At 39.2% G+C, this 24,978-nt stretch overlaps 1 protein-coding gene across 1 annotated transcript; it reads right to left on the bottom strand.

Annotated features, from left to right (window-relative positions):
• Positions 1-2,862: 2,862 nt before the first annotated feature.
• Positions 2,863-24,423, bottom strand: PSMA6 (proteasome 20S subunit alpha 6). The gene is made up of 7 exons (XM_036752423.1): positions 24,255-24,423; positions 14,068-14,162; positions 11,635-11,716; positions 9,106-9,261; positions 6,476-6,654; positions 4,027-4,121; positions 2,863-3,071 (listed from the first exon to the last, which is right to left on the bottom strand). The coding sequence occupies exons 1-7, from the start codon at positions 24,328-24,330 to the stop codon at positions 3,014-3,016; spliced, it is 741 nt and encodes a 246-aa protein (XP_036608318.1). The 5' UTR covers positions 24,331-24,423; the 3' UTR covers positions 2,863-3,013.
• Positions 24,424-24,978: the final 555 nt, after the last annotated feature.

Here is a 24,978-nt window from a genome sequence, read left to right on the forward strand (position 1 = left end):
AAATCCTGTAGCTAAAACTGACATTTACCTTCAAACTATTTGTAATTAAGGGCCTAACTTGCCCCTCCCCCATTCAGTCATAGCAAGAATAGGCCCAAATGGCCCTTCTTTCCTAGCCTTCTCCACATCGTCCTGGATGGCATGTGTCAACCTACTGCTCTATGGCTCCACGGCTCCCCTTACCACCAATAATTCTCTGGAGAAAGGCACTCTTCCTTGGTCATTACTCCTTTATGTGTGTTATTTTGCTCCCATTAGAATGCAAATTCTTTGAGGGCAAGAATTGTCTTTGCTCTGGTGATTTCCCTTTCTCATAGGGGCTCTTGATGAAGATGTTTGCATTCATATCCATACACTGGAGACATGTATTTGCAAAATCCAGTATAGAATAATAGAATTTTCCTAAAGCACAAGTCTGACTGTATCACTCCCTTACTCAATAAACTCCAGGGGCTCCCTACTGCATTCAGGATTAAATATGAAATGCTGTTTGGCATTCAAAGCCCTTCATAATTTAGGCCCCCTTTCTATGTTTCCAGTCTTAAATCTAACTCCTTTACACGTACTCTGACGCCATGACACAGGCCCCCTTCCTGCTTATTGCACAAATAAGACAGTCCATCTCTCAACTCTGTGATAACCCCCATACCTGGAATGCTCTCACTCTTCTGCTCCACTCTAGGTTCCTTTAAGACCCAACTAAAATCCCATCTTTTACAGGAAGCCTTCCCAAACCCTCTTCTAATGCCTTCCTTGTTAATTATTTCCACATTGCAGCATTTGCAGTCTCCCCCACCGGAGAACCTTGTAGGCTCACTGAGGGCAAGAACTACCTTTTGCCTCTTTGTATACCTACTGCTCAGCACAGTGCCTGGCACATGATAAATACTGACAGACAGATTTGAGAATCATCAACATAGATATGTATAGAGGGAGAAGGGGGCCCAGGACAGAAACCTAAGAACACCTACAATTACAGGACATGATCTGAAGGAGGATCTAGCAAAGGAGACTGTAGTGGTCAAATAGGTAGAAAAACCAGGAGAAAAACCTAGAGAGAAGAGAACATCAACAAGAAAAGGGTGATCAATCATATCAAAGGGTGAAGAGGCTGAGAGTGAGAACTGAGAAAAGGTCACTGGATGCGGCAATTAAGACACCATTGGTAACTCTGGGGATGCACAGTTTCAGTGTAATGATGAAGTCAGAAGCTAGGTTGTAAGTGGTTGAAAGAGGAGAGAAAGTGGAGGTATCTATTACCTTTTCAAGGTGTTTAGATTCAAAGGCCAGAAGACAGTTAGCAGGGATGGAAAGATCAAGGATTTTTTCAGGATTGGGGAAACATGGGCATGTTTGTAGGCAATAGGGAATGAGCCAATAGATAGAGAGATTAAAAATAAGTTGTAGACTGGAGATGACAGAGGGGGTACAAGCTATTAAAGAAGATGGGATGGAATTGGTTGTTTGAGCTAGAGGGGTTAGCCTTGATAAAGAATAAAGCCACCTCTCACCAAGGAAGAAGGGTGAAGAAAGAGATAGTGGCAGAAGGTATATAAGTGATATAAGAGGAAGAAGAGGGAACTTACAAAGAATTTTTTCTGTAAAATATGAGGTAAAGTTCTCAGCTGAGAGGGCAGGGAGACAAGGAAAATCATGGGAGACTTGAGGGATGAAGTTTAGAAGAGCCACTGTAAAGACAGGGATAGTAAGTTGAAAAGGGAGATATAGGATTGTCTAGAAGCAATGAGACACCACTTGAGGCTACATAAATTTGTAGTGGACACTCAGAACAGCTGTGTGATTTTCTCCACCTTTGCTCAGTAGCATATGTGTAGAAGCAAAGGTGGCAGATGGTTTGAGTGATCTAAGGCTGAGGCTTGGCAAGGAACAATTGGTGAAATGATGAAGAGGCTAAGGATTCAAAAGAGAACAGTGTAAAGTTGAATTGGTTCATCAAGGAGTCAAGATGACGAAAAGGGAAGGCAAAGGGAAAGGTAGAAAGCCTAGATTATGTTCACATAAAGTAATAATTCTTGAACATGAAGGTGGTGAATTTGCAGGTGATGGAAATACCAAAGGTATGACCATCTTTGTGTGTGGCTGAGATGGGGTAGAATGGTTAGGGTGTTTGAGGAAGAGTCAACAAGGGCAGGAGAGGGGAAGATGAGAAAAACGGAAACTGAATGTTGTAAAATTACAACCAGCTTTGGCGCCAAAGAAGGGATACGTGTGAAGGTAAGTCCTTTGATTCTTTGCAAGGGAGTGGGGGTGGTTTAGGATAGGACACAATATCACGTCAGACATTTCTGATGTGTTAGTTTTTCATAACTTTTTTTCTTTTTAAAATTGTTTGTTTTATGGGATGGCTCTCTGAAGGGAGAGGGATACGCTGAGAAATGAAAAATGATACATAAACGAAAGGTATCAATGAAATATTAGTGATAAAGAAAAAAAAATCTCGTAGAACTGAAATGTTGCACTCCGCATTCAGGAATATACTGGTTGTTAAACCGAAAAATAAGGGCCCTTCCCCATTCTAATACTATGTAGTATCACAGGAAAAAAAAAAAGACAATTAGGTGAATTTCAAGCTCCCGTAGTTAGGTTTTCATCCAAGGATTACTTTATGCATTACATTGTTTGATTTTTAAAACACAGGGGAAATGGACATTTGGTTATTTGAAGCCTAACCCTGGTCTTGGGGTGTGTTATCTTGGCTATTTACTGCAGCTACACCAAAAATTCTAACACTCTATTAGGAGACTCATACTCAATTCACAATTTGGGAGTAGTAAATTTCAAATCTGCTTTTACTTCAAGGCTTAGTTTTTAGTTTGGATGTGAAAAAGAAAGAGACACTCATTTTCTAAAACCTCTGTTTTATTTATACAGAGCCAAGTCCACTTCAGTGGGGATATGGTTTGTCTTTCCATCCAGAGCCATTGATGAATGTGTTGGTTTTTACCAAATATCCTGGTCAGCACATAGTAGATTAGGGAGACTAATTACAGTGTTAATCCCTCTCAGCTAGAGCTACAAGGTGTGTATCAATCTCCGATTCTGTGAGAATCCTAGAAGGCAAAGGGGAAAGAATTAAATGCTCATGCATTGGACAAAAATATGCATCAATTCATCAAATGTATTTTCCTAAAGTATGTTTCTAAAAGAAGTATCAAAAAATTTAGTAAAGCTATGTGACACAACAGCACTTTATGGCAAGATCTAAAGTGACCAAAAAAATTAGAAGGTAAACTAGTCAGAGGGTCTAAAGTCCCTAAAAAAGTGAGATGAAAAGTAAAAATGTCAGCAGCAATCTTTGGGAGGAAAAAGCAGTGTTTCCTTGCTTAAGGACTTCTGATAAAAGAATTAAAAATTTTTTTCAAATGGCTACTTCATCATTTAAGTTCAAGGTGCACAGAGAGGGAGTATTAGTATGTAATGCACTCAAGGGGACATAAGTGATGAAGTATCCAGTAATAAGGCTGAATTCTGCTGTTAATGAAATTAAGGAAGTTGGTAAAATCTCAAAATGAATGTTCAAATATCTTTAGGAAAAAAGCAGAAGCTGAGGCAGTGCATTTTTTTGAGATTAGCACTGGAAAATGAAACATTATCTTAAACTTGGTTCCAGAAAATAATTACTAATATTTTCAATTTAGGTACCTCAGGGCAGTATCTTAAACCATGGAAGTAAGATCATTGATTACTAGTTTCCTTTGGCTATGACCCTGAATTCAATATTTTAAAGGTTTTTAAAAATGTGCTTCATACAGAACTGCTCAAAAGTGGAAAAAAAAAACAAATTTTTTTTTCAATAAAAGTCATCAAATAGGTTTGGCAGACTCTTTTAGATACTGAAGAAAGGCAGTTACATATAATCTTCCTCCTGAAATTTTATGGCCTAGCATTAACTGGGTCATAACTGACCAAGAAGCAGTTCCTACTGTAGTTTCATCTAACATTAGAAAGGGATGTCCATTCATATCCACCTTTAATTAAATGAACATGCCTGAAAATGTAACTCACCTGAATTTAGGGTTTTCAACTGTAACTACTCCAACTTCTAATTCTGAAGGTTTGAAATCAATGGATAGAACAGTAGACAGGCATGTTATTGCTGTCTGCAAGAAAAATACCATAAATATGAGAATAAGCCATTCTTTTAGTAGTTCACAATTTTTACATTTTAACTGGTTACATTCTTACAACAATCCTGAGATAAGCAAGGCAGGGTTTATTAACCCATTTTATAGACGAAGAAACAAATTCATAGATTAAGTCACTTGCCAAAGATCAGAGTTAGTGATGGACCCCACCCCCACTCCTTTTTCTTTACTTGTTATTTTGTCCATGTTGGGCAGAACTGGTAGTTACACTGTTTAATAATTATTTAATAACAAGACAAAACAAAACAACTAGCATTTGGAGCCCAGCCCCAAGCTCTGAATTAGAAGCAGAAAAGGGAAAGGAGGAGAAAGAAAGGGAGGAGGAGGCCTGGGAAACTCTTTCCCAAACTTTACCAAATTCATGGAGCCATGACTCTCCTGACTATTATGCCTGGGATCCTTTTACTACACCATACTTCCTTCCTAAGTTTTTTAAAAAAAACAAACAAAAAAACCACTGATTCATTGTTTTATATAGATCTCAAAGGTCTTCCTAACCCAGGGTGAAACTCAAATCACAATCTGTCTGTAACGAAAAAATTTTTTTCCTGACAGCGCTAGGTTCTTACTCACCTAACTCAAAATAAGTTGTTTAACACGACAAGAATTTCCAATGGTATAAAAGTCCTAATCAAGTTCACGTACTTAAAGCTACAGGTAAAAGACATCTCTACAGAGCTGTTTGTATTTCTGATGTGGCTTTAAAGCTATGTCTATCTTAAAAGTAATTACACACTACCATGGCCAAAGCACTGCTTTTAAATATCAGAAGTGTCAGCTACTAAGAACATATTTTCACAGAGAAGAAAAATACTAAACTCTTTAAAATCCGTGAAGAAAAAAGAAATATCCAAATGGGGAATAAAAATAAAAAATACTCACATTTCACATTTATATAGTACTTTATGGTTCACAAATAGCATTTTATTCCCAACAACCCTGTGAGATAGCTGATATATTATGCTTATTTTACCTATAAGGAAACTAAAGCTTAGGGTCATAATCAAGTCATATATAGCAAATACTGATGCAGAAACTTAAATCCTGCTCTTCTCACTCTTGGTTTTAATTAGGTGCTGACCTCCAAGTGTCTCACAGCATGAAGGCAATCAAGTGCTCTTGATTCTTTTCTTTGATTGAAAACAGTATATACTGCTTGGAAGGAGAGGTATGGAGAGAAGGGGGAGAGAGGGAGATTGGGGGGGGGGGGGGAAGGGTGGGGAGGGAGTAAGGGAAGGAGGGAGGGAGAGAGGAAGAGAGACAGAGAGAGAGAGAAACAAGCAAACTTTGGACAGAAGCTCGTGGAGCTGCCTGTGTGTGAACTCAGGCAAGAGCTGGGAGCAATCGCCCACAGGGGAGGAACCAGGGGGTTTGGAAGTCAACCTTGAGTCAAGATAAAAGAGGACTTTACTTGGACGTTCTGTATTGACTGAGGAGACTGTAACTTGCTGTGACCTAGGGGCAGATGGTGTTTGTATTTTCTGCTACCCCTTAAGGATGATGTATTATGCTAGGGAAGACTGTAGCCTGGGACCCCCTGCTTGTGTAAACAAGTATTTTGGGGAATGCTATTGAATGCAATGATATATGCCACGTGTCATATGACACATTGAGTGCTATGATATATATAATGATCTGTTTTGCTAACAGTGTTGCTGTGAACGTTATGCTTTCGTTCCCTGAACAACATTTAGTTCTGAATAGAGTTCACAATGCTATGTGATTAGACCCTTAAAGTTATTCACAGCAGCAGTCCTCAGGTGATTGGTTTTACACCAATACATACAACTAAAGACATTTCAACAATCTCACCTGCTCCTTCCATCATCCTAATCCTTTTGGGATATATTATCCTTCTTCATGTAACTTCAAGTTACATAAATAATTGGACACATAATAATGGAAATATCTAAGTCTCATGAGATCAATTCTGTTATTAAGCCTCCACACTCATTGCCAACTTTAATTATGTAGTGAAATATAAAACACTCTCATCACATTAGGCAATAAATTCAAGAGAGGCATCACAGAGAAGGGAAAAGAGTGCTAGATTTGAAGTGAGAAGGCAGGTTCAAATCCTAACTGAAATACTTACTGTGTGACTACGTGGGCAAATCACTGATTCATTTAGAGCCTGAGTTTCCTTACCTATAAAATGAAGACAACCCTTTCACTACCTACTTAATATTACGATGGTGAGTAAAGTGCCTTACAAAACAGAGCTCTCTAAAAATGTGAATTGTAGTTTTTGCTGATTAAAATCTTTTTAAAAATTTAAAAGAAAAATAATTGAGTTTCTATAAACTCACCTCTACTGTCTGTTCAAATGTCCAGTCAAATTTTTTCTTCACTTTCTTTTCAAGAAAACTGGTTGATTCAGTTTGTTTGACTCCAGCTGCGGTGGCCTTAAATCCACAGTAGTAGCCTGCAGGATCGCATTTGTATACCTGAGGGCCTTGTTCTTCATCAACACCAATCAATATCATACCTAGAGAGGGAAAGAGCTATATCACATATTTTGCATCTTTAATAGAGCCGTATCACGAAGCTAATCTGGGGGGTATATTCCATTAATGGCCAATTTTCATCTCACTCTGGACAGGTGTATTTTACTTAAAAAACTAAACAATCAAAATAAAAGCATACAACCAACAATCCCAATATATAAAAAAGGAAAAACTACAAAACAAATAAAATAGGGTTAAGCCATTTTTCATTTGGAAAAAAAAAGTATTTGCTGCAGTATTCCTTTAGAAAAAACAGTTGTATTGCTGCCTTTTGTTTTCATGTGAGTGGTTTTGAGATAAGTCCTCTCTCACTAAACCCCATCTTTTGACAGTTAAGCAAAAATAACTGCTACAGTTACAGCAGCAATTACAGTAATATGCATTTAATAGTATGTGTATAAACATTCATTGCCCCAGAAGGCCCATCTCCTTTTTACTGAAAATGTTTTATTGTGATTATAGTCACTATAATTATTCAACATTAGGCTTCCTTTTAGGTTTCATTTACATCACTGCAATCATTGTCTATACGGTTCTCCAGATTCTAATGACTTGCCTCAAGTTAGCTTATGGTTTCTTATGTTTCTATGAATTCTTCACCCCAGTATATTCAATAACTCTCTAATTAACAGGTATCGACTTTCGTTCCACCTCTTTGCCACAACAGGAAGTAGTATGATGAAAACGATGGAATATTACATTTAAATTATCTGATCTTAATTGGGTTCTGACTGCTGCAAAGCAATCCTTTTTTTCTTCCTAGACTCTATTGCACTCCCCATAGTGGCTATTCAAAATGGTCTCTTTCCTCAAGGCTCCAACATCACCTTCTTTCCAGTCTGCACCAACAGAACTGGCCCCGTACTTTGATGAGAAAATGGAAGATCTTTATTAGCACCCTCTTTGGCCTTATTTTATACCTTAAACCCTTTTGCATCATTCCCTGTTCCTTCCTTCTTTGTCTCACTCTAAGGAAGAGGTGGCCCTTTTCTTTGCCAAACTCGACCTTTCCCTGCACTCCTGGACTCTTCCCATACAGCTTCTCTCCTCTTGCTCATCATCATTCTCTCCTTACCCCTTGGCTCTATTTATGCCACCCATAATTGAGCATAAATGAGGTCTTCTCCATCTGTCAATCCTCACTTGATTCTTCTATCTCCTTAAGCTATCCCCTCCTATCTTGGGGGTGGTGAGAAAGTTCTCTTCCATTTCCTAACCTAAGGGTTGGAGTTTACCATCACGAAGCTCAATTGGGAAGGAGCCAGTGGAGATGCAGCAGAAAGATGACGAAGGAGAACGATTGCTGGAAAAGGTCTTGGAAGTGGGAGGAGGGTGACAATGATAATGACGATAGTAATTACTGTCATTATTACATATTATAGAACATTGCTAACAGCAACAGCAATAAGTATTAATAACTGTGATATAAATTACTGTTGCTATAATTATTACAATAAGCTTTTATATGCTGGTTTAAGGCTTGTTTTATCCTCACAGCAACCCTGGGAGGTGCTATCATTTACCCCATTTTACAGATAACGAAACTGAGGTTGAAAGAAGTGACTTGCTCAGGGTAGTTGGGAAATACCTTGGGGAGGATTTAAACTCAGGTCTTCCCTGACTCCAAGTCCAACATTCTACCCAGGCAGAAGGGAATAGCTTTATTAAGAAGTTAGGTCACTTGTTCTGTGAAAAGACAATAGATGCTGCTGAGTTTTCAAGAACCTCCCCTCTCCCCAGCCCTGGGTCTGCCTCATAATTGTCCTTTTTTACCCAATCTGCAATTTACCCTTGTCCTGCCTGTTAGATACTTCTTTTACGTGATGGCTAAAAGATCACAATGCCTCTCAAATCTTTAATTACTATATACGGGATAGCAACAGATTTTGAAAACGTCACAAACATCAGGCAGGATTAAAAAAATACTAAAAATAAATCCATATTCTTTCCCTCTGAAAATAAACTATATTTAAATTAATGTTTCCCTTTTTATCTTAAATACATATCACAAATAATGAGGAGATATCAATAATCTAATTTTTTGTGTTCCTGGTAATAGTCAAATTTCTAGAGTAAGATCCTTCAATTATATTTTATTTCAAGAAAATCTTGAGATTCACTATAATTTCATTACAATTCCATAGTGAATCTACGTGTAGTTTGTATATATAGGCTCATCAAATCATGAGCCCCAAAATAGCACCATAAAATGGCATAAAACCTTACGGTCTCTAGAGACTAGAGAATAGATTATAAACAAAGCATGATTGCAAATGCTGTCCCAAACATTAGAAATCTAAAATACTTCTACCTTACATATATTTTAATAAAATATGCCATTTAACAGCATTCTTATACATCTTCTAAAAATAAAAACAAATAAATTATTTGGTGTCACGGGAGAACAGTTCAAAATTCCTTAACATACTTACAACAGCCAAGGGGCCTCATTTCAGCATTCTGTGTGTAGACCTGAGAAATATCTGCAATCCTTTTACACAACATATCCACAGGAATCTCATAGCCATACTTGTATTTCCAATTTGCAGCCTCATAGCGAGCTCTTTGCACCTGAGACCTGCTGTCGGCTGACAAGACAAAAAAGATCATAGTGGGAAAGAAGAATAATATTCAAAACCAGATGATACTCAAATTTTAAAAAACAAGATATGGGAGACTCTAGATGTTCACCACCTAACTTCATATGTGGTGACCCACACCAAGGCCACATCTAGGCCTTCCTTCCAAAGTCAGCATCGGCCCTGTGCCCTGCCCTATAGGCTGACGTATCTGGTTGTCCCCAGGCCCCAAAGGATTGTCAGGAAGGGATCCAGGAGCACAGAGTGAGGAGGCCACTGTCACCTACGGCCAAGACTCACAATGTAGAACTCATTCAGGAACAAAGCAGTTTGAACAAGAATCTCAAAGGGTGTGGCCCTGGGCCTGGCGAGAGCAGGAATTGCACTGGAGCTGGAGGTGAATCTAGAACTGTAGCCAGAGCCAGATCAATGCCAGAGGTAGAGGCAGACTTTTTCCTTTTGGCCAATTCTACTTTTTAAGCAGTTATTTTCTTTTTCCAAGCTGTTGACTCTTTTTTCCCCATAATTTTCTTGCCTCATTCTCATTTCTTCCCCCAATTTTTCTTCTACCTTTCTTACATGATTTGTAAGCTCCTTTTTGAGCTCTTCCGGGCTTGAGGCTACTCCCATCTCTCTCTGGGGTTTTGCTCATAGGCGTTTCGGCATCGTTGTCCTCTTCTGAGTTTGTGTCTTGATCTACCCTGTCACCACAGTAACTTTCTATGGTCAGATTCTTTTGTTGTTGTTGTGTTTTGCTCATCTTTTTTGGCCTTTTTCCTTTCTTTTAAATTTGAGCTCTGCTCCCAGGGTGGAAGGAGCACTGTCTCAGGCTTCTTGTGCCAGGGGCTGCAGGCTTTGGCTGTTTACCTGGTGGAGCACTAATGTTGCCCTGAAGCCCCACCAGGGGACCCTTATGTTTGGTGCTGTGCTGAGGGAGTGAGGTGGAGTGGAGGGGAGGCTGGCGCTGCTGAAAGCCTTGGGGAAGGGTCTGACAGCTTACCTGGTGCTGAGCTGGTGTCCTACTGCTGGCACCTGGCGTGTGCTGAGGCTGGTGGGGTGTTTCTACATTTACCAAGGGCTACACTGAAACATGTGGTGGTCTGGCCATTGGCAGCTGCCTGTTTGCCTGCAGTTATTGCTGAAGCAGCACCTGGCTCTTCTTGGAGTCTGCCCATTCCCCTGGCTATGCTGAGGCTCGTGGCAGAGGGGTGGGGTGAGAAGGGTAGTGTGTCCTCGTATTGCTGTTTGCCTGCTCCACCATATTAGGGCTCAGGATTTCCTGCTGGTTTGCTAAGGTGTGGCTTGCTGGGATGCTTACTGTCCTGGACTGCATTCCTCTTCTTACCCAAGTGAGAGAGACCTTTCTTACTGATCTTCCAAGATTGTTTCACCCCACCTTTTTTGCTGGTTCTGTTGTTCCAGGATTTCTGAGGTGCTATTTTATGGTTGTTTGGAGGTGAATATGGGAGAGTTACAGTGATTTACTGATTACTCCGCCATTTTAGTTCCCCTAAGTCAGAACAATATACAAATATTGTATATTTGTGCAAAGCAATATCTATTTAGGATATACATTTCCTTTTGTTTCCAGAAAAATAAAGTCTTTTTAAGTTAGTTATTACAGCAGGATCCCTGTTTGTTCTAACAAGTCTCATTACTATATGTATTTAGGTTTACTCTATCCACACCCCCCATTCTCTCCTCCACCACCACCAAAAAACCCAAAACAAAACAAAAACTTCTCTGAGCTTACACAGACTAGGTCTGATCTCTGCAGCTAACTTACAAAGTGTTATTTTCTCCCTTTCTTTTCTTTTGGAGGGGGGAAGGGAGGGCAATTGGGGTTAAGTGACTTGCCCAAGGTCACACAGCTAGTAAGTGTCAAGTGTCTGAGGCCACATTTGAATTCAGGTCTTCCTGACTCCAGGGCTGGTGCTCTACTCACTGCGCCACCTAGCTGCCCCTCTTTTTTTCTTATGCCCCTACCTGAAGTTTATTCCAGAAAATCTCAAATATAGATCAATGTCTAGAATTTCCCAAATATACATGTGTCCTCAGCTCCTAAATATAAGCATTTAAGGTAACAAATGTATAGCCTTTATTTCACCCAACAGAAAATATAGACGATTCACAGGAGCTCATAAGTAGATAGAAAAGACTAAATCATCTAAAACACAACTATATAAAAGTCAGATACAACAGAACAGTCTAAAAGGTAAATTTTATAAAAGACAATGTTCTACCACAGTTAAAGTCTTAAAGTTTGCTTACACTGTCATGACCCACCGAACATTTGCCCAGCAGAATACAGGCGGTGCTTATTTTTTTAAAATTCAAAATAAAGAAGACAGTTTAAGATTTTATCTAAGTTGAGCAAATTACCTGTCATTCCTGTCATCACACAGCCAATGTTTTCAGTTATTCTGAATAAGTGAGTCACTGTGCTGGAATCCAATAACTTGTCCTAAGGCAAAAAAAAAAAAAAGTTATAATTAAAAGGAAATTGCAAAAGAAAAAGCAGACCATTAGTATATACTAAATTGTAAATTCCTTCAGCATGTTAAAATCTTTGTACACTTAGTGTCTCTAGTATTATTGTTTTGCACATAGCTTAAATATATGCTCAATTAACTATGGTTATAAAAAATGTATCTATCAAACTGATTAGAAGGTTTAGAATAAAGTATAAGCTGACAATGACTTGCTTCATTAGTAATTTTATAGAAAAAAATAATTTCATAATCAAAAGGAAAAAATAGGTCCTTTCTGTACATAAAGATAAATCAAAGATTAATACAATAAAAACTTTAATGACAAAATTGTTTATTATTAACTTTTTACTATTGGTAAAAAGAAGATGGGACAGTTCGGTGGAGCAATGGATAGAGTGCTGCACCTAGAGTAACGAGGACCCAAGTTCAAATCTCGTCTCAGCCTGGACAAGTCTCTTAACCTCTCTTGGACTCGATTTCTTCATCTGTAAAATGTGGATAACAATGGCACCTACCTCCCAGGGTTGTTGTGAGGATAACAGGAGATATTTGTAAAATATTTTATAAACTGTAAAACTTTACATAAATGCTCCAAGTATTAGGTACACTTTGATGTTATGAAATTTGTACACTAGCCCTGCTGATAAACTGAGAATGGACTATCTCCATTTGTTATTAACGAAATGTAAAGCACAATGCTCCCAGACTCCAAAACGAGATAGTCTCATTAACCTAAACATCTAGAAAGTTTAAACGTTTTCATACAAATTGTTTTCTTGCAGAGATTCTAAACTCCCTGAAAGCAGGGACTTCTTTGGGAAATGATATCTAGCATGGTGCTAGACATGGAATAGACACTCAGTGTAGAGTAGGAGAGCTTCACTGGGAAGTCAGGAAGGAGTGAGTATAAATTCTACCTCTGACATTGACCCTCGGCAAGTCACTTTACCTCTCTGAGCTTGTTTCCACATCAGTAAAACAATGGTTTAACAATACCTCTATTGTATCAAAGTTGTAAGGTTCAAATAAGGTAATGTGCAAAGAACTTTGTAAATCTGACCTAAAAACTAAGGGGAGGAAGAATATCTATTGTCCGGATCATGAAATGCAGTTAGATGAACAACCTCCAGATGCCATCAGAGAGAGAGAGAGAGAGGGAGAGAGAGCATGCGCACAAACTCAAGAGACACACACACAGACAAAAGACAAAGAGAGTGTGTGTGTGTGTATGTGTAAATAATAAGAGGGGCCCAGAACTTAACAGGAGGTGGGGAGCAAGCTGGATTGTCTTTGGAAAATTGCAAAGTTTTTCTAATGACCCTCTGAAACAAAGGTCCACTTTTTTAACACTGTTATTTTTCTAATGATGGTGTATGGCTGCGTGTGGCTCACAGAAGAACTTTAGTTTGGGAAGAAACAAAATCAAGGACCACCTAAAGTGCAAAAGAAAATAAAACAGTAGAGGCTTGTTGGGGTCTGCTGACCCCCCCCCCCCAACACCCAGGCCTTTGTCCAGCAAAGACCTGATCTCGCAGACAATGAATGAGGCGGGAGCCGAGATGGTTAGTAACTCCGTTTATTGTTTCAGCAAGCAGGATTTGTATGCAGTACTAGCCTTCGTTACTGGGTGCAAGCAAGCTCCTGCACGATGCTCTAAGCCTATCAGGAGCCCCAGGGCCATACATTACAGCTCGTGGACAACTCGTGTCCAGTGCTTATTTGGAAAGGGGGTATGTGCTGTTCACAGCCTGCCTTATCAGAGGAGGAGAGCTGAGCCAGAATGTGTAGCCCCAAATAATTCCCTTTTTTTAATGGGACTGTCCTTGGGGCCTCAACTCCCAAGCTCATCAGGCTCTCAAAAGCCCCTTACAGATGCTGGCAAGGTGCAACTCATCACAAACAAGGAATTAAACAGAAGAATTATGAAGGATGCTACCAGAAAAACATGATGAGAAAGAAAAAAAAATGGGCTGGTCATATCACAAGAATAAGATACAGTCTTCACGATCCATTGTTACTGAAATTTCAAGAGAACCTGAGGAAGACTCTCCAGTATACTGGGAGGAACCCTTAAGGTGAACAAGGATTACATGACCAAGAGTCAAACAAGGATGGACAGATGGGAAAAAGCTGAAATCTGGATTACTGGGGTGGGGTCAGAGGAAATACATTCAAAAGATCACAGATCCACTGGAATTTTAAAAAATGATTAGAACCTTGTAGAAAAGTAGTGCTAAAGTAGGCATTTTGTTAGCTACACATGGTCATACATACAGAGGTACATCATAGTGAATACCCAAGTAATTGAATGAGTATTACTTACTGGTACTTTCTTCTGCGTAACAATTACTGCACAGTCTTTCCCTCGGACAGCTACTGATGTGAGGCCACCCTGGTTAATAGCTTTAAAAGCATATTCTAAAAACATAAAAATAATCAGAAAATTCATCTTAGTTCATTCATTTTACAATGCAACATCTTTTTCAAGGCAAGCAGAAAAAAAACTGTCGTTCCCCCCACCCCCCCAATTCTACCTCTCAAATACAACTTATGTCCCTTTTCAGAAGAACAGCTCAAAAATGGGTCTGGAAAGAGAATCGTTCCATTCCAGGCTCAGCTGGAAACATCATTTGGAGAAGAAATGACTAGACAACGCACTGCATACTCAATACATCACTAGACTCATTAGTCTGACACTCAAGACTTGAACCTCCTTATAGCCTTATCTCATGCCAGACTATCCTCTATTTTCCAAATTTGTCCCAGATCCAGTCCACTGTTTCTGTGTCTTTGCTGATTTTGTCTCTAGAATACCCATCCTCCCCTAATCTGTTCTCAGATCTCTATTATCTGCTAAAATCTTTCAAAGCTTAATGTATTAATCCTCTTCCATGAAAGCTTCCCTCACTCCACCTATCTCATTCTTCTCCTATTGACTTATGTTCTAATCTGTATTAGAGTTATTCATGTGTCCAAATTAAGATGTAACCTGTTTTATTCATATTCATAAGCCTCAATGCACAGGACTACGCCTTGGCAAATAGTTGTATTTATTTATATACTTGTTGGGGAAAAAGCCTGGACACGAAATGGGTATCTATTAATTGGGGAATAGCTAATCAAAGATATATAAATGACATGAAGTATTATTGTACAGTGGGAAATGACAAATGGGATCCATAAAAATATGGAAAGATCTGTTGGGAAGAATGTTGTATCCACTGTCATATCCTGTCATGGTATAGGTTGTTTTCTCCTGTTTTTCTGTTACAAAGGAGAGTTGAATTCTGGGGGGGCAGGTGTGGAAAAAGGTTTTTGCCTAGAAATGAGAGGGATATAAAAACAAAAAGCATTAATAAAACAATAAACATTTGTTTTTAAAAATCTACCCCAACATCCTCAAATGAATATAAGTAGCACACAAAAACAAAAGTGAAACATTAAGACCTTATATGATAAATCAATAAGCATTAATTCAATGCTTACTGTACTCTGGCACTGTGCTAAGCACTGAAGATACAAAGAGATGCAAAAACACAAAACAGTCCTGCCCTCAAGGAGCTTACATACTAATAAGGCAAGCAACATGTAAATAAATAAGTATATGTAAGATACATGTAGAATAGAAGTAAGGTAACTTTAAAGGGTAAGGTTCAAGAGGCATTTGAGCCGAGTCTTGATAGAAACCAAGGTTGTCAAGAGGAAGGGATGAGACAAAAGAGTATTTCAGGCATGAGTGAGAGCCAGCACAAGGCACTGAGAAGGGTGATGGAGTATCCTGTGTGAGAAACAGTACACAGGAATATATTGCTGGACTGCACAATGCATGGAAGGAGAGTAAAGTGTGAGAAGACTGGATGGGAAGGAAGAAACCAGGTTGTGAAGAGTCTTATGTGCTAAATATACTTGACCCTGGAGGTAGGGACCTTGGCTTTAAGAGAATCATTTTGGTAGCTATGTGGAACATGAAGGGGGAAGAGCCTTGAGGAAGGAGGGCCAATTAGTACTTTAAAAAAAAAAAAACCAAAAGCTAACTAAAACATTTATTTTTCTAATTAAAATATTTTCCTTACTTAAGTACGTTGGGATGAGTTTGTGTTCTACTGTTTCTTAACTCTTCCCCAAATCTGTTCTCTGATCACTCTCAGGCTCCAGATCTAAATTTCAATTACCTTATGAGTATCTTTATCTCATGTCCACTACTACTTCAAACTCAATGCCACAAACTACAAATTAATTATTTTCCTAACCTCTAAACATTTTTTTCCTTCTTTTTACGTTTAGTAAATATCTTATTTTTTTTATTTACACATAAAGACAGTTTTGAACATTCATTTTTTTATAAGATTCTGAATTCCAAATTTGTTCTCCCTCCCTCCCCAAAATGGCACACAATCTGATACAGGTTATACATATGCAATCATGTAAACATACTTCCACATTAGTCATGTTGTGAAAGAAGAAACAGAACAAAAGGGAAAAACTACTAAAATAACCCCCCCCCCAAAAAAAAGCGAAAATAGTATGCTTGGATCTGCATTTGGATGCCATAGTTCTTTCTCACCATGAGTCTTTTGGAACTCTCTTGGCTCACTGTATTGATAGCGAAGTCAATCATGGTTGACTGTTGTACAATGCTGCTGTTACCATGTACAGTGTTCTCCTGTAAACCTGCTTTTTCTCTTAAATTTCCCCATCTGTTAACACACAAGCATGAACACTGGACTTTCGAGTCAGACCCAGGCTCTGACACTTCATGGCTGTCTAACCACTGCCAAGTCACTTAAACTTCTCTAACCTTCAGCTGCCTTATCTTAAAACAGGGATATATGGAAAGAATACACGACTGAGAGTCAGGAGATTTGTATCCTAATCCCAATTCTACCACTAACTAGTGTCACTATAGAGAAGTAACTTTGACCTCTGTGGGTCAGTTTCCTCATCTGTAAAATGAGGTAATTGAGCTAGATGATTTTGAAGATGCCTTCTAGCTAGGATTAAAAATCTGGGACTGCCACAAGGTTATTGGGAAGAAAGTATTTTGAATCCTTAAAGGGCTATACAATTTAATTGAACTATTAGTGAGTTCCTCAGTTCTGTCAACCCTACTTCCATTGTACTCACACTGCTCTCCTATTCCTTTACCTCTTAACTAGGTTTCCTACATCATTTTGTTTCCTTCTAAAAACCAGATTGTAAAAGCCAGAATAACCTTCCTAATGTACAAATGTGAACTCCTTACTCTAACAGTCAAAAACCCAGAAAAATCTCCCATTGTTCACAAAGGCTCTACAATCAAGCTGCAACCTACCTTTTCAGTTTTATCTCACACTATTACCCTTTGAACAGTTATATACAATTCTTAATTTCCTTCATTGTCTTTGTCCCATACTTTTACTCACCCCTAGACCTGGGATACTCACTCCTCCTGTTGAGACTATAACCATTCGAGATCTAGCTCAAATATCACCTCCTTTCTAAAGTCTCCAATGACATTTCAACTGGAAGGATTTTTCTCTCTCCCTCAAACCATCACAGCACTTTGTACCTCTCATGCATTTACTGCATTCTCTTTGTGCATGTTTATCTTTTCTACCCGACTGTACCATGGGAGCAGGAGCCATTTTATTTATCCCTTGTGTCTAGCACTGTACTTTGCACACAGCAGGCCCTTAATAAAGGTTTGATGAATTGCTGTGGTTTAAATATGTAACCTGTCATCAGAACATACTGGGTATCCAGCCATATCCCTAAACTCCAAAATATACAGAGAACAGTGATTCTCCTTTTTCTCTCCACCATAGTTATAACCACTTCTGTCCTTCTACTCTGCTAGTCAAATTCAACAAAAAGTATAGAGCTAATTACAAATATAATGGAATCTCACAGTTAGAAGAGACCTCAGAAGTGACTGGATTAGAAATTTAGAGCTGAAGGAACTGAGGCCCCAAAAGGTAGGACACTTAGTCTAACCTCTACTTAGGTTTCTTTATACATAGGGCAGAAAAGTGGAAATTTTCCCCACTGATTTGAATATGTCTAAGATCCATACCTCTATTCTTCCTGAATTTATCCATTTCTTCATAAGCATGCTCAATCAGGATACTCCCTATATTAGTGACTCTGTGAGCAGTTGTAAAGCTCCTTTCTACAAGGTGTGAGCTAATGGCTTTCCATTGAAGTGTGAAGTGCTCTGATGGTGGTAAATGAGAATGACGGGGCTATACTAGGTCTCCTGGTAGCCCTTTACTAACATTCTAAATGACTAAGATTCTAAGAACAATGATTTAATAGTACTTATTGTTTCCTGCTGGCCTTTATGTGGTCTGATACACGAAGCTATAGATGCATTTTGAAAAAACTGAGGAAAACAGGTAAAAATGAAGGAGAGAAACGGTGATTTGGTGCACCACTTCTAAAAGTGCTTTGTAAACAGACACTACATCTTAATGATCTTTGTACAGTATTCTGCACAAAGTTTTGAACTAGTCAACAAACACCCATTGAGCACCTTGTTGTTGAGTTGTTTAAGTCATGTTGGACTCTTCGTGACCCTATTTGGGGTTTTCTTGGCAAAGATACTGGAGTGGTTTGTCATTTCCTTCTCTAGCTCATTTTGCTGATGAGGAACTAAGGCAAACAAAGTTAAGTGACTTGTCCAGGGTCACACAGCTCATGAACGTCTGAGGCTGGATTTGAATTCAGGAAGATGAGTCTTCGTTACTCCAGATTCAGCACTCTATCTAATTTATCACCTAGCTGCCCCAACTGAGCACCTACCAATAAGCAGCTCTAAGGTTAATGGAATGATTTTGAATATTTCTGCTTGTCATAAAATATTTATTCAGAGAAAATTACCTCAAATGGCTGATTTTTAAGAGATCTTGATCAACCATGTCATTATGATAAAAGTCTTTCCAAATTCTAAGAAGGCAAATCAAATCCTTGGTAATTAAATAATTAAGGTTTACTAAAATTTAGCAATCAGTTTTTATGTCACATTCATGTTATACCACCTTTTGTGGTCATTCTCTCATATTTCTCCAATGTTCTTGACACCTACCTCAGTCTCCCACTCCATCCTATTCCTTCCTCTACTCTCATGCTCCATATATTAACCTCACAAATGTCTTGAATTCCTCAATTCTTATTACTCTTTTAGCCATGTGGGATGATCAAACCTTAGACCTCACCATCATTTTAAAGTTGCTGCACCTTCAAAATTTTTTAACTCTGAAATTTTCCACTCTGATCACAATCATTTGTCTTTTCACCTCTCTCACTCCTCTCCTATCTGTTCTTTGTCCCAGTGAGTATCACTTTATTTCTCCATGTTTTCCCAATCTATCAACTTTGATTGAAAGCCTTATTTTCCTCCCTATTTAGTCTTTGTCAGTCACTTTAAAAATGCCCTTTCATCTGCCCTTAAATTTTTTGCACAGGCACCCACCCCAATCTTTCTATTTGAGTTCTCCCAATCCCTCCACTACAGGTGATTCAGACCTGTACTTCCTCCATTCTTATTTCTAAATTGCCTTAGGCAACTGTCCTGATTGGGTCCACCACAATTTTGTCACTGGCTCTCACTTTGGTGCTTCTTTTCTTGTTGACTATTATACTCCCCACATCAGCTACTCTGAACTTCCTTTCCCAAGCCTTCAATTCTACTCCCATTCCCTTTACGGTTAGATGACTTTGCTTCCTATCAGACCAAGTACATCTGATGTGAATTTCAAATTCCTCTCAATATCCTTATACATCTCTTTTCTTCCAGTCTCAGTGGGTTATCACCCCTTCCAAACTTGCATATCCAGGCAAGAGAAAAAGAGGGCTGAGAAAAAATAAGGGAGAACTGAAAGTGAAAAGAACGTCATAAGTTGCCATGCCAAACAGATTATTCTTCAACCGAGAAATTTTTTTTTAAAAGACAGGCTGCACTGGCTGGTAAAAGATGGAGCCATAAGACTATTAATGTGGGACCAAATAACACCATGGCATGCTATGAGACAACTCCAAGTACGAGATCACCTTGCCTGGTAAGAAGCTCCTTACCTTTCTTTTGAGATTTGAGGAAGATCAAAGGCTATGGCCCCAAATGAAGTTGGAAATATGAGAGAAACCTGCCAAAGGAGGCATATGGCCAACTACTAAACAGAGACTCTGAGGAGATTAAGGCAGCTCCTGACTTTGATTCCTTTCAACTTGCCAATGAACCAGGTGAAGTGCAATCAGACTGATTTCCAAACTCCAAAACTACGAAATTGGGGGGTGAGGGTGGGAAAATATGACACAAGCTATATCTAGGCTATAGTTGGAGGTTTCCAAGTGGGGGAAATGTAAGCCAAAGTTGCAGTGTAGCTATGAAACTACATGAAATGATTCTTTTATTCAATTTTTAAAATCCTAGAGAAACTACAGTGGGGGTAGAAAGGGACAGGTATTTGTCACAGTAAAGACTGCCTCCTCCAAATTACCTGAAACAACCACATCAGTCCTTTATCTGTGGAGGGTATTTAATCACACCTCCTTTGAGATGGTCAGGAAATGAAATCTATTCTCTATACCTACCACCTTTACATAGTTTCAAAATCCTCATTTCATTTATGTGGGTAGTTGTGTCCCCCAATAGAACGTAACCTCCTTAAGGATAGGGACTCTTAATAGTTTTGTTTTTGCTCTCTGAATCCCCTGAACCTGACACATAGCTTTCATCTAATAAGCACTTATTAAGTGCCTAACACCTTCTCTCCTGCCTTTCACTGAAAGATTGTAGAAAGAGTAGTCTCTATATACTTGTCTCCATTTCTATACCACTCACTTTTCAAGCCCTTGCAATCTACTGAAGCAGCTCTCTCCAAGGTCACCTCTTGTAAACAAATACGTCCTTTTTGGGTCCCTTTTCTTAAACCCAATTCTGTCTAATTCTGACCTCCTTTATCTCTATGCCTTTCCACATACTACTCCATGCTTGCAATAGTTGCAATAGTTTTTGTTCCCTGTTACATTTGTTGACCAATATTTCATCTCTTTTATGAAACTTTTCCCTTCTCCCAGGTGAAAGTAATCTTTTCCTCCTTAAATTCTTCATGGCACTTTGGCTTTCCCTTGTTCTTATTACAATCTACTCTATCATACTTAGAGATTTAAATCATGCCCCTTGCCCCACAATAAGATTGAGGGCAAGGATTGTATCATAATTTAATGTATTGTATATAATTTATTTTGTATCAATATTGTATCATGTCATTTATAATTATATCATTATTTAACAAAATAGGGGCAGCTAGGTGGCGCAGTGAGTAGAGCACTGGCCCTGGAGTCAGGAGGACCTGAGTTCACTTCCAGCCTCAGAAACTTGACACATGTACTAGCTGTGTGACCTTGGGTAAGTCACTTAACCCCAACTGCCCTGCCAAAAAACAAACTAACAAAAAAAACAAAATAAAAACAAATAATAAATATTTATTAAGCATCTACTACATGATAGATACTATACAAGGTCCAAGGGCCTTTTTACCTACAGTAAAAAAAGACGTTAACAGTTCCTGACTTCAAAAAGCTTACATTCTACAAAGGAGGACAATATACACATAAATAAGAATGTACAGAATATACACAAAAAAAATACAAAGTAGTGGGGTTGGGGGTGGGGCAGAGTAAGGGCACTAGTAGCAGAGGGAAAATCAGTAAAGCATCGAATAGGTATTTAGGCATAAAAGCTGAATTTTGAAGGAAGCTGTAGATTCCAAAAGGCAAGGTAGAGAGGGAGTACAATGGTACTGAGCTGGGAGATGGAATTTGACCAAGATGATCATACTGCCTGTAATTACTTTCATTTTCTTTTTCTCTAGTAATGTCTACCAGGAATCTGAATGACTGGATTGGGTCAGCAAAATGATCCATAACATATCTGCCTTGATCTAGAACTTTCTATTTTTTCTACCTATATATTCCTTCAGTTCTTTCAAGCTAGTCAATGAAATCCTTATCATCTTGTAGTTATTTGTGAATGTGTGTGTCCCCATATTAGAATGTGAACACCTTGATGGCCAACAGACTGTCTCAATCTCTCTCCTCTAGCACAGTATCTAGGCGAGTGCTCTCTATGTAATAAGAACTTAATAAATGTTGAAGCTATGCTATCTCAATCGAATCCAACTGTACTAAGTGAAGCAGCAGATAATGCTTCAAAGTTGGGTCTTAACAAACTTTATACACTAGCAAAGTACAATGTCAAATATAATTCTTCCTGTGCACAAACTTCAGTTAGGATTGAATCTTCAAACCAAGAGAAAATACAAGATAGAAAAATTATACAAACTCAGAAATGAAAAGTTAGGGTGTAGCCTGTTAACCAATTATCTCCCTTATGTTCTGCGAAATGCAAATTCTCTAATTTTTTTTTACCAGTTAATGAAGACAAGCACTAAAAGAAAAATTTTTAGAAATTGTAATGGGTTACATTAGGAAAGGTAATGAAAATGTAACTGGAAAATATAACTTAAGTTGATGAGTCAAAATAATTGCTTTTTCTTTGCTATAACTGATATAGTGATTTTTTTCTCACCCCAAATGTAGGTTATTTTACTCCTCAAATTTAGAAATTTAAGAGAGCTTAATAGGTCAATTCATCCTAACTATAGTAAGAGGCAAGAAATTTGCTCTGGAGTCACTTTAGTAGAGTAAAAAAGCAGTGTACTGGTAGCCTTGACATCTGGGATCATTTCCTGATGCTGCCAGTTCATAGAAAGGGTTAGACTAGATAAGGGGTTCTTAACTTGGGAGTCCATGCCCCTAGTTTTGTTTTTAATATTTATAAGCATATTTCAACATAATTTGCTTCCTTTGTAATCCTCTGTATTTCATTTTATAAAATTATTCTGAGAAGGGCACAGATTGCCAAGGGGGTCCGTGATACAAAAAAGCTTAACCTTTGGACTAGATCTATTCTATAGGCCCCCTTTCAGCTCTAAATCTGGAAGTTTCTAAATTACCCTGGTCTAGGAATGAAACTAAGGCTTCCTACTATCATATCTTCCTGGATCAAGCCAAGAGCTTATTTTATAACAATAATGAAAACTTCTATGTGGATCCATGAATATATAAGTAATACTGGATGAGTAAGGTTGGTTTCTTTTTTTACCAAAATGGTCTATATCTGCACTGGAACAATTCAAAGTTAATGGAAGCGTTGGTGAATCAAAATACAACCGCCTGGGCTTGTTTCAAGCAATATCACAGATAACACTCTTGCTCGTAGTCTTTCAACAGGAAAGTCATGGCGTACAGCTCATTAAGCACTGGGCTTAAGGGTCAGAAGCAAGCTCAAATCTAAGCTCCACCAAGGAAAGACTAGCCTTTTAACAAAGGGAAGTTACTTAGCCTGAGGCTCATTTGCAAAATGGGAATAATATTTAACACACAGATTTTACAGGATTGTTGTGGGGAAATTTTTTACAACTATTATTATGGTGGCATTCAATTCACACTCTACCAAGTACATATATATATATATACATATATATATATATATATACACACACATACATATTGAGAGAGAGAGAGAGAGAGAGAGAGAGAGGTTTCCCTAGGATACCTAAGTGACTGTAAGAAAAACTGCAAGAGCAAGGGTTAGTTGAAGGAAGAGAGGAAAGGAAGGGATGTATGAATTAGATTTTTGAAAGAAATAATTCAACTTTAATTCAAGAATCATTTACTGAATGAACACCTACATTCAATAAAATGCTGGGTGCCAAGAGGGTTGTCATCAAAGAACGTAAAATCTATTAAAGGAGATAAGCAGTATACAAAAACGTCTAACATAAACGAGATGTGTATTGGAGAGAATACTTCCAGCTAGGAGGCTAAGACGTGAATTTTTAAGCAAAGGATGAAAAAGGGTAAATGAACGGGTGAGGGGAACAGCTACAATAACCACTGACTGATATGGTTTTACCGTTCACAAAGCACTTTTCCTCCCAGGTGAGCAATTGGAGGACTTACCTAAAGGCACACCGCTAGTTCAGGCCGAGCAGGCACTGAACCTCTCCTTGCACCCGGTCGGCACGGGACTTTAGAAGTCATCGAGCCCAACCCCTTCATTTTGCAAATTAAATAACTGAGGTTCAGACAGGCTAAATGATTTGCCCGGGATTATCTGAGTACTAAGGGGCACAGCCGAGATTTACCACCCTCCTACCCGCTTCGCGTCTTCTTTACCACCCGCACCCAAGTTCGGGGACCGAAGGCCGCACTCCCTTTGGACCATGGTCCTACAGGAGCCGAGACCCTGGCCTTTCTCCCATTCCGGGACCCCCTCTCAAATCAGGAAGCGAGGAAAGGCGCCGAGTTGCGCGTCCCGGGTCCTGCTCCAGAATCCCGGGGAAGCCCGCCTCGCGCCCGGGCCTGCAGAGCCTGGGCGCACCTCCCGCTGCATGGCTGGCCCCGGCGCCAGGCCACATCATGACGGGGCAATTCGGCTGGGGCGGTGGCGGGGACCGGCACACTCACCTACTTGGTACAGGCGACCCTCTGGGGAGAAGATAGTAATGTGCCGATCAAAGCCGGCGCTGGAGCCCCGGGACATCTCGGCGCACTCACTTTCCCTAGCTCCGACCTAACTAACGCTACCGCACCCTCCACGGCAGACATGAAACACCCGGAAGCCTCGGAGAGTACTTCCGGAGCGCTGAACACAAGGCCAGTTGTGCCGCCGCCGCTGCCGCCGCCGCCACCACCGCGGTTAGCAGAGCTTTGGGAGGGGGGCGGCGGTTCGAAGTGAGCATGCGCAGCCGTAGCCTGGCTTGTCAGAGAGGGAACATAGAGCCGAGGTTACTAAAGCGGAGCAGAGGGGACGGAGAGAGTAGATTATTGTTATTTTTAACATTCTCTTAAAAAAAAATTGCCTTTCAGATTCTCTCCCTTTCTCCAGTCTCACTCCCATCCATTGAGAAGGCATATCAATTATACGTGTGAAGTCTTGCGAACGTTTCCAAATTTGCTTTGTTGCAAAAAAAAAGCAAGAAAAATAAAGAGGGGTTCAAAAACTGGGGTCCAGGGACCCATAAGGGGTCTGTGGATAAATTTCGGAGATCTCATGAACTTAAAAAAATATTCTGATAGGTTTATTTCAATATAATTGGTTTCCTTTATAATCCCGTGTATTTCATGTCATGCATTTTAAAATATTATTCTTAGAAGGCTTCACCAACTCGTCAAAGGGTCCATAACACAT

This window comes from Trichosurus vulpecula, chromosome 3 (genome assembly GCF_011100635.1).
Source record: "Trichosurus vulpecula isolate mTriVul1 chromosome 3, mTriVul1.pri, whole genome shotgun sequence".
Classification (NCBI taxonomy): Eukaryota; Metazoa; Chordata; class Mammalia; order Diprotodontia; family Phalangeridae; genus Trichosurus; species Trichosurus vulpecula.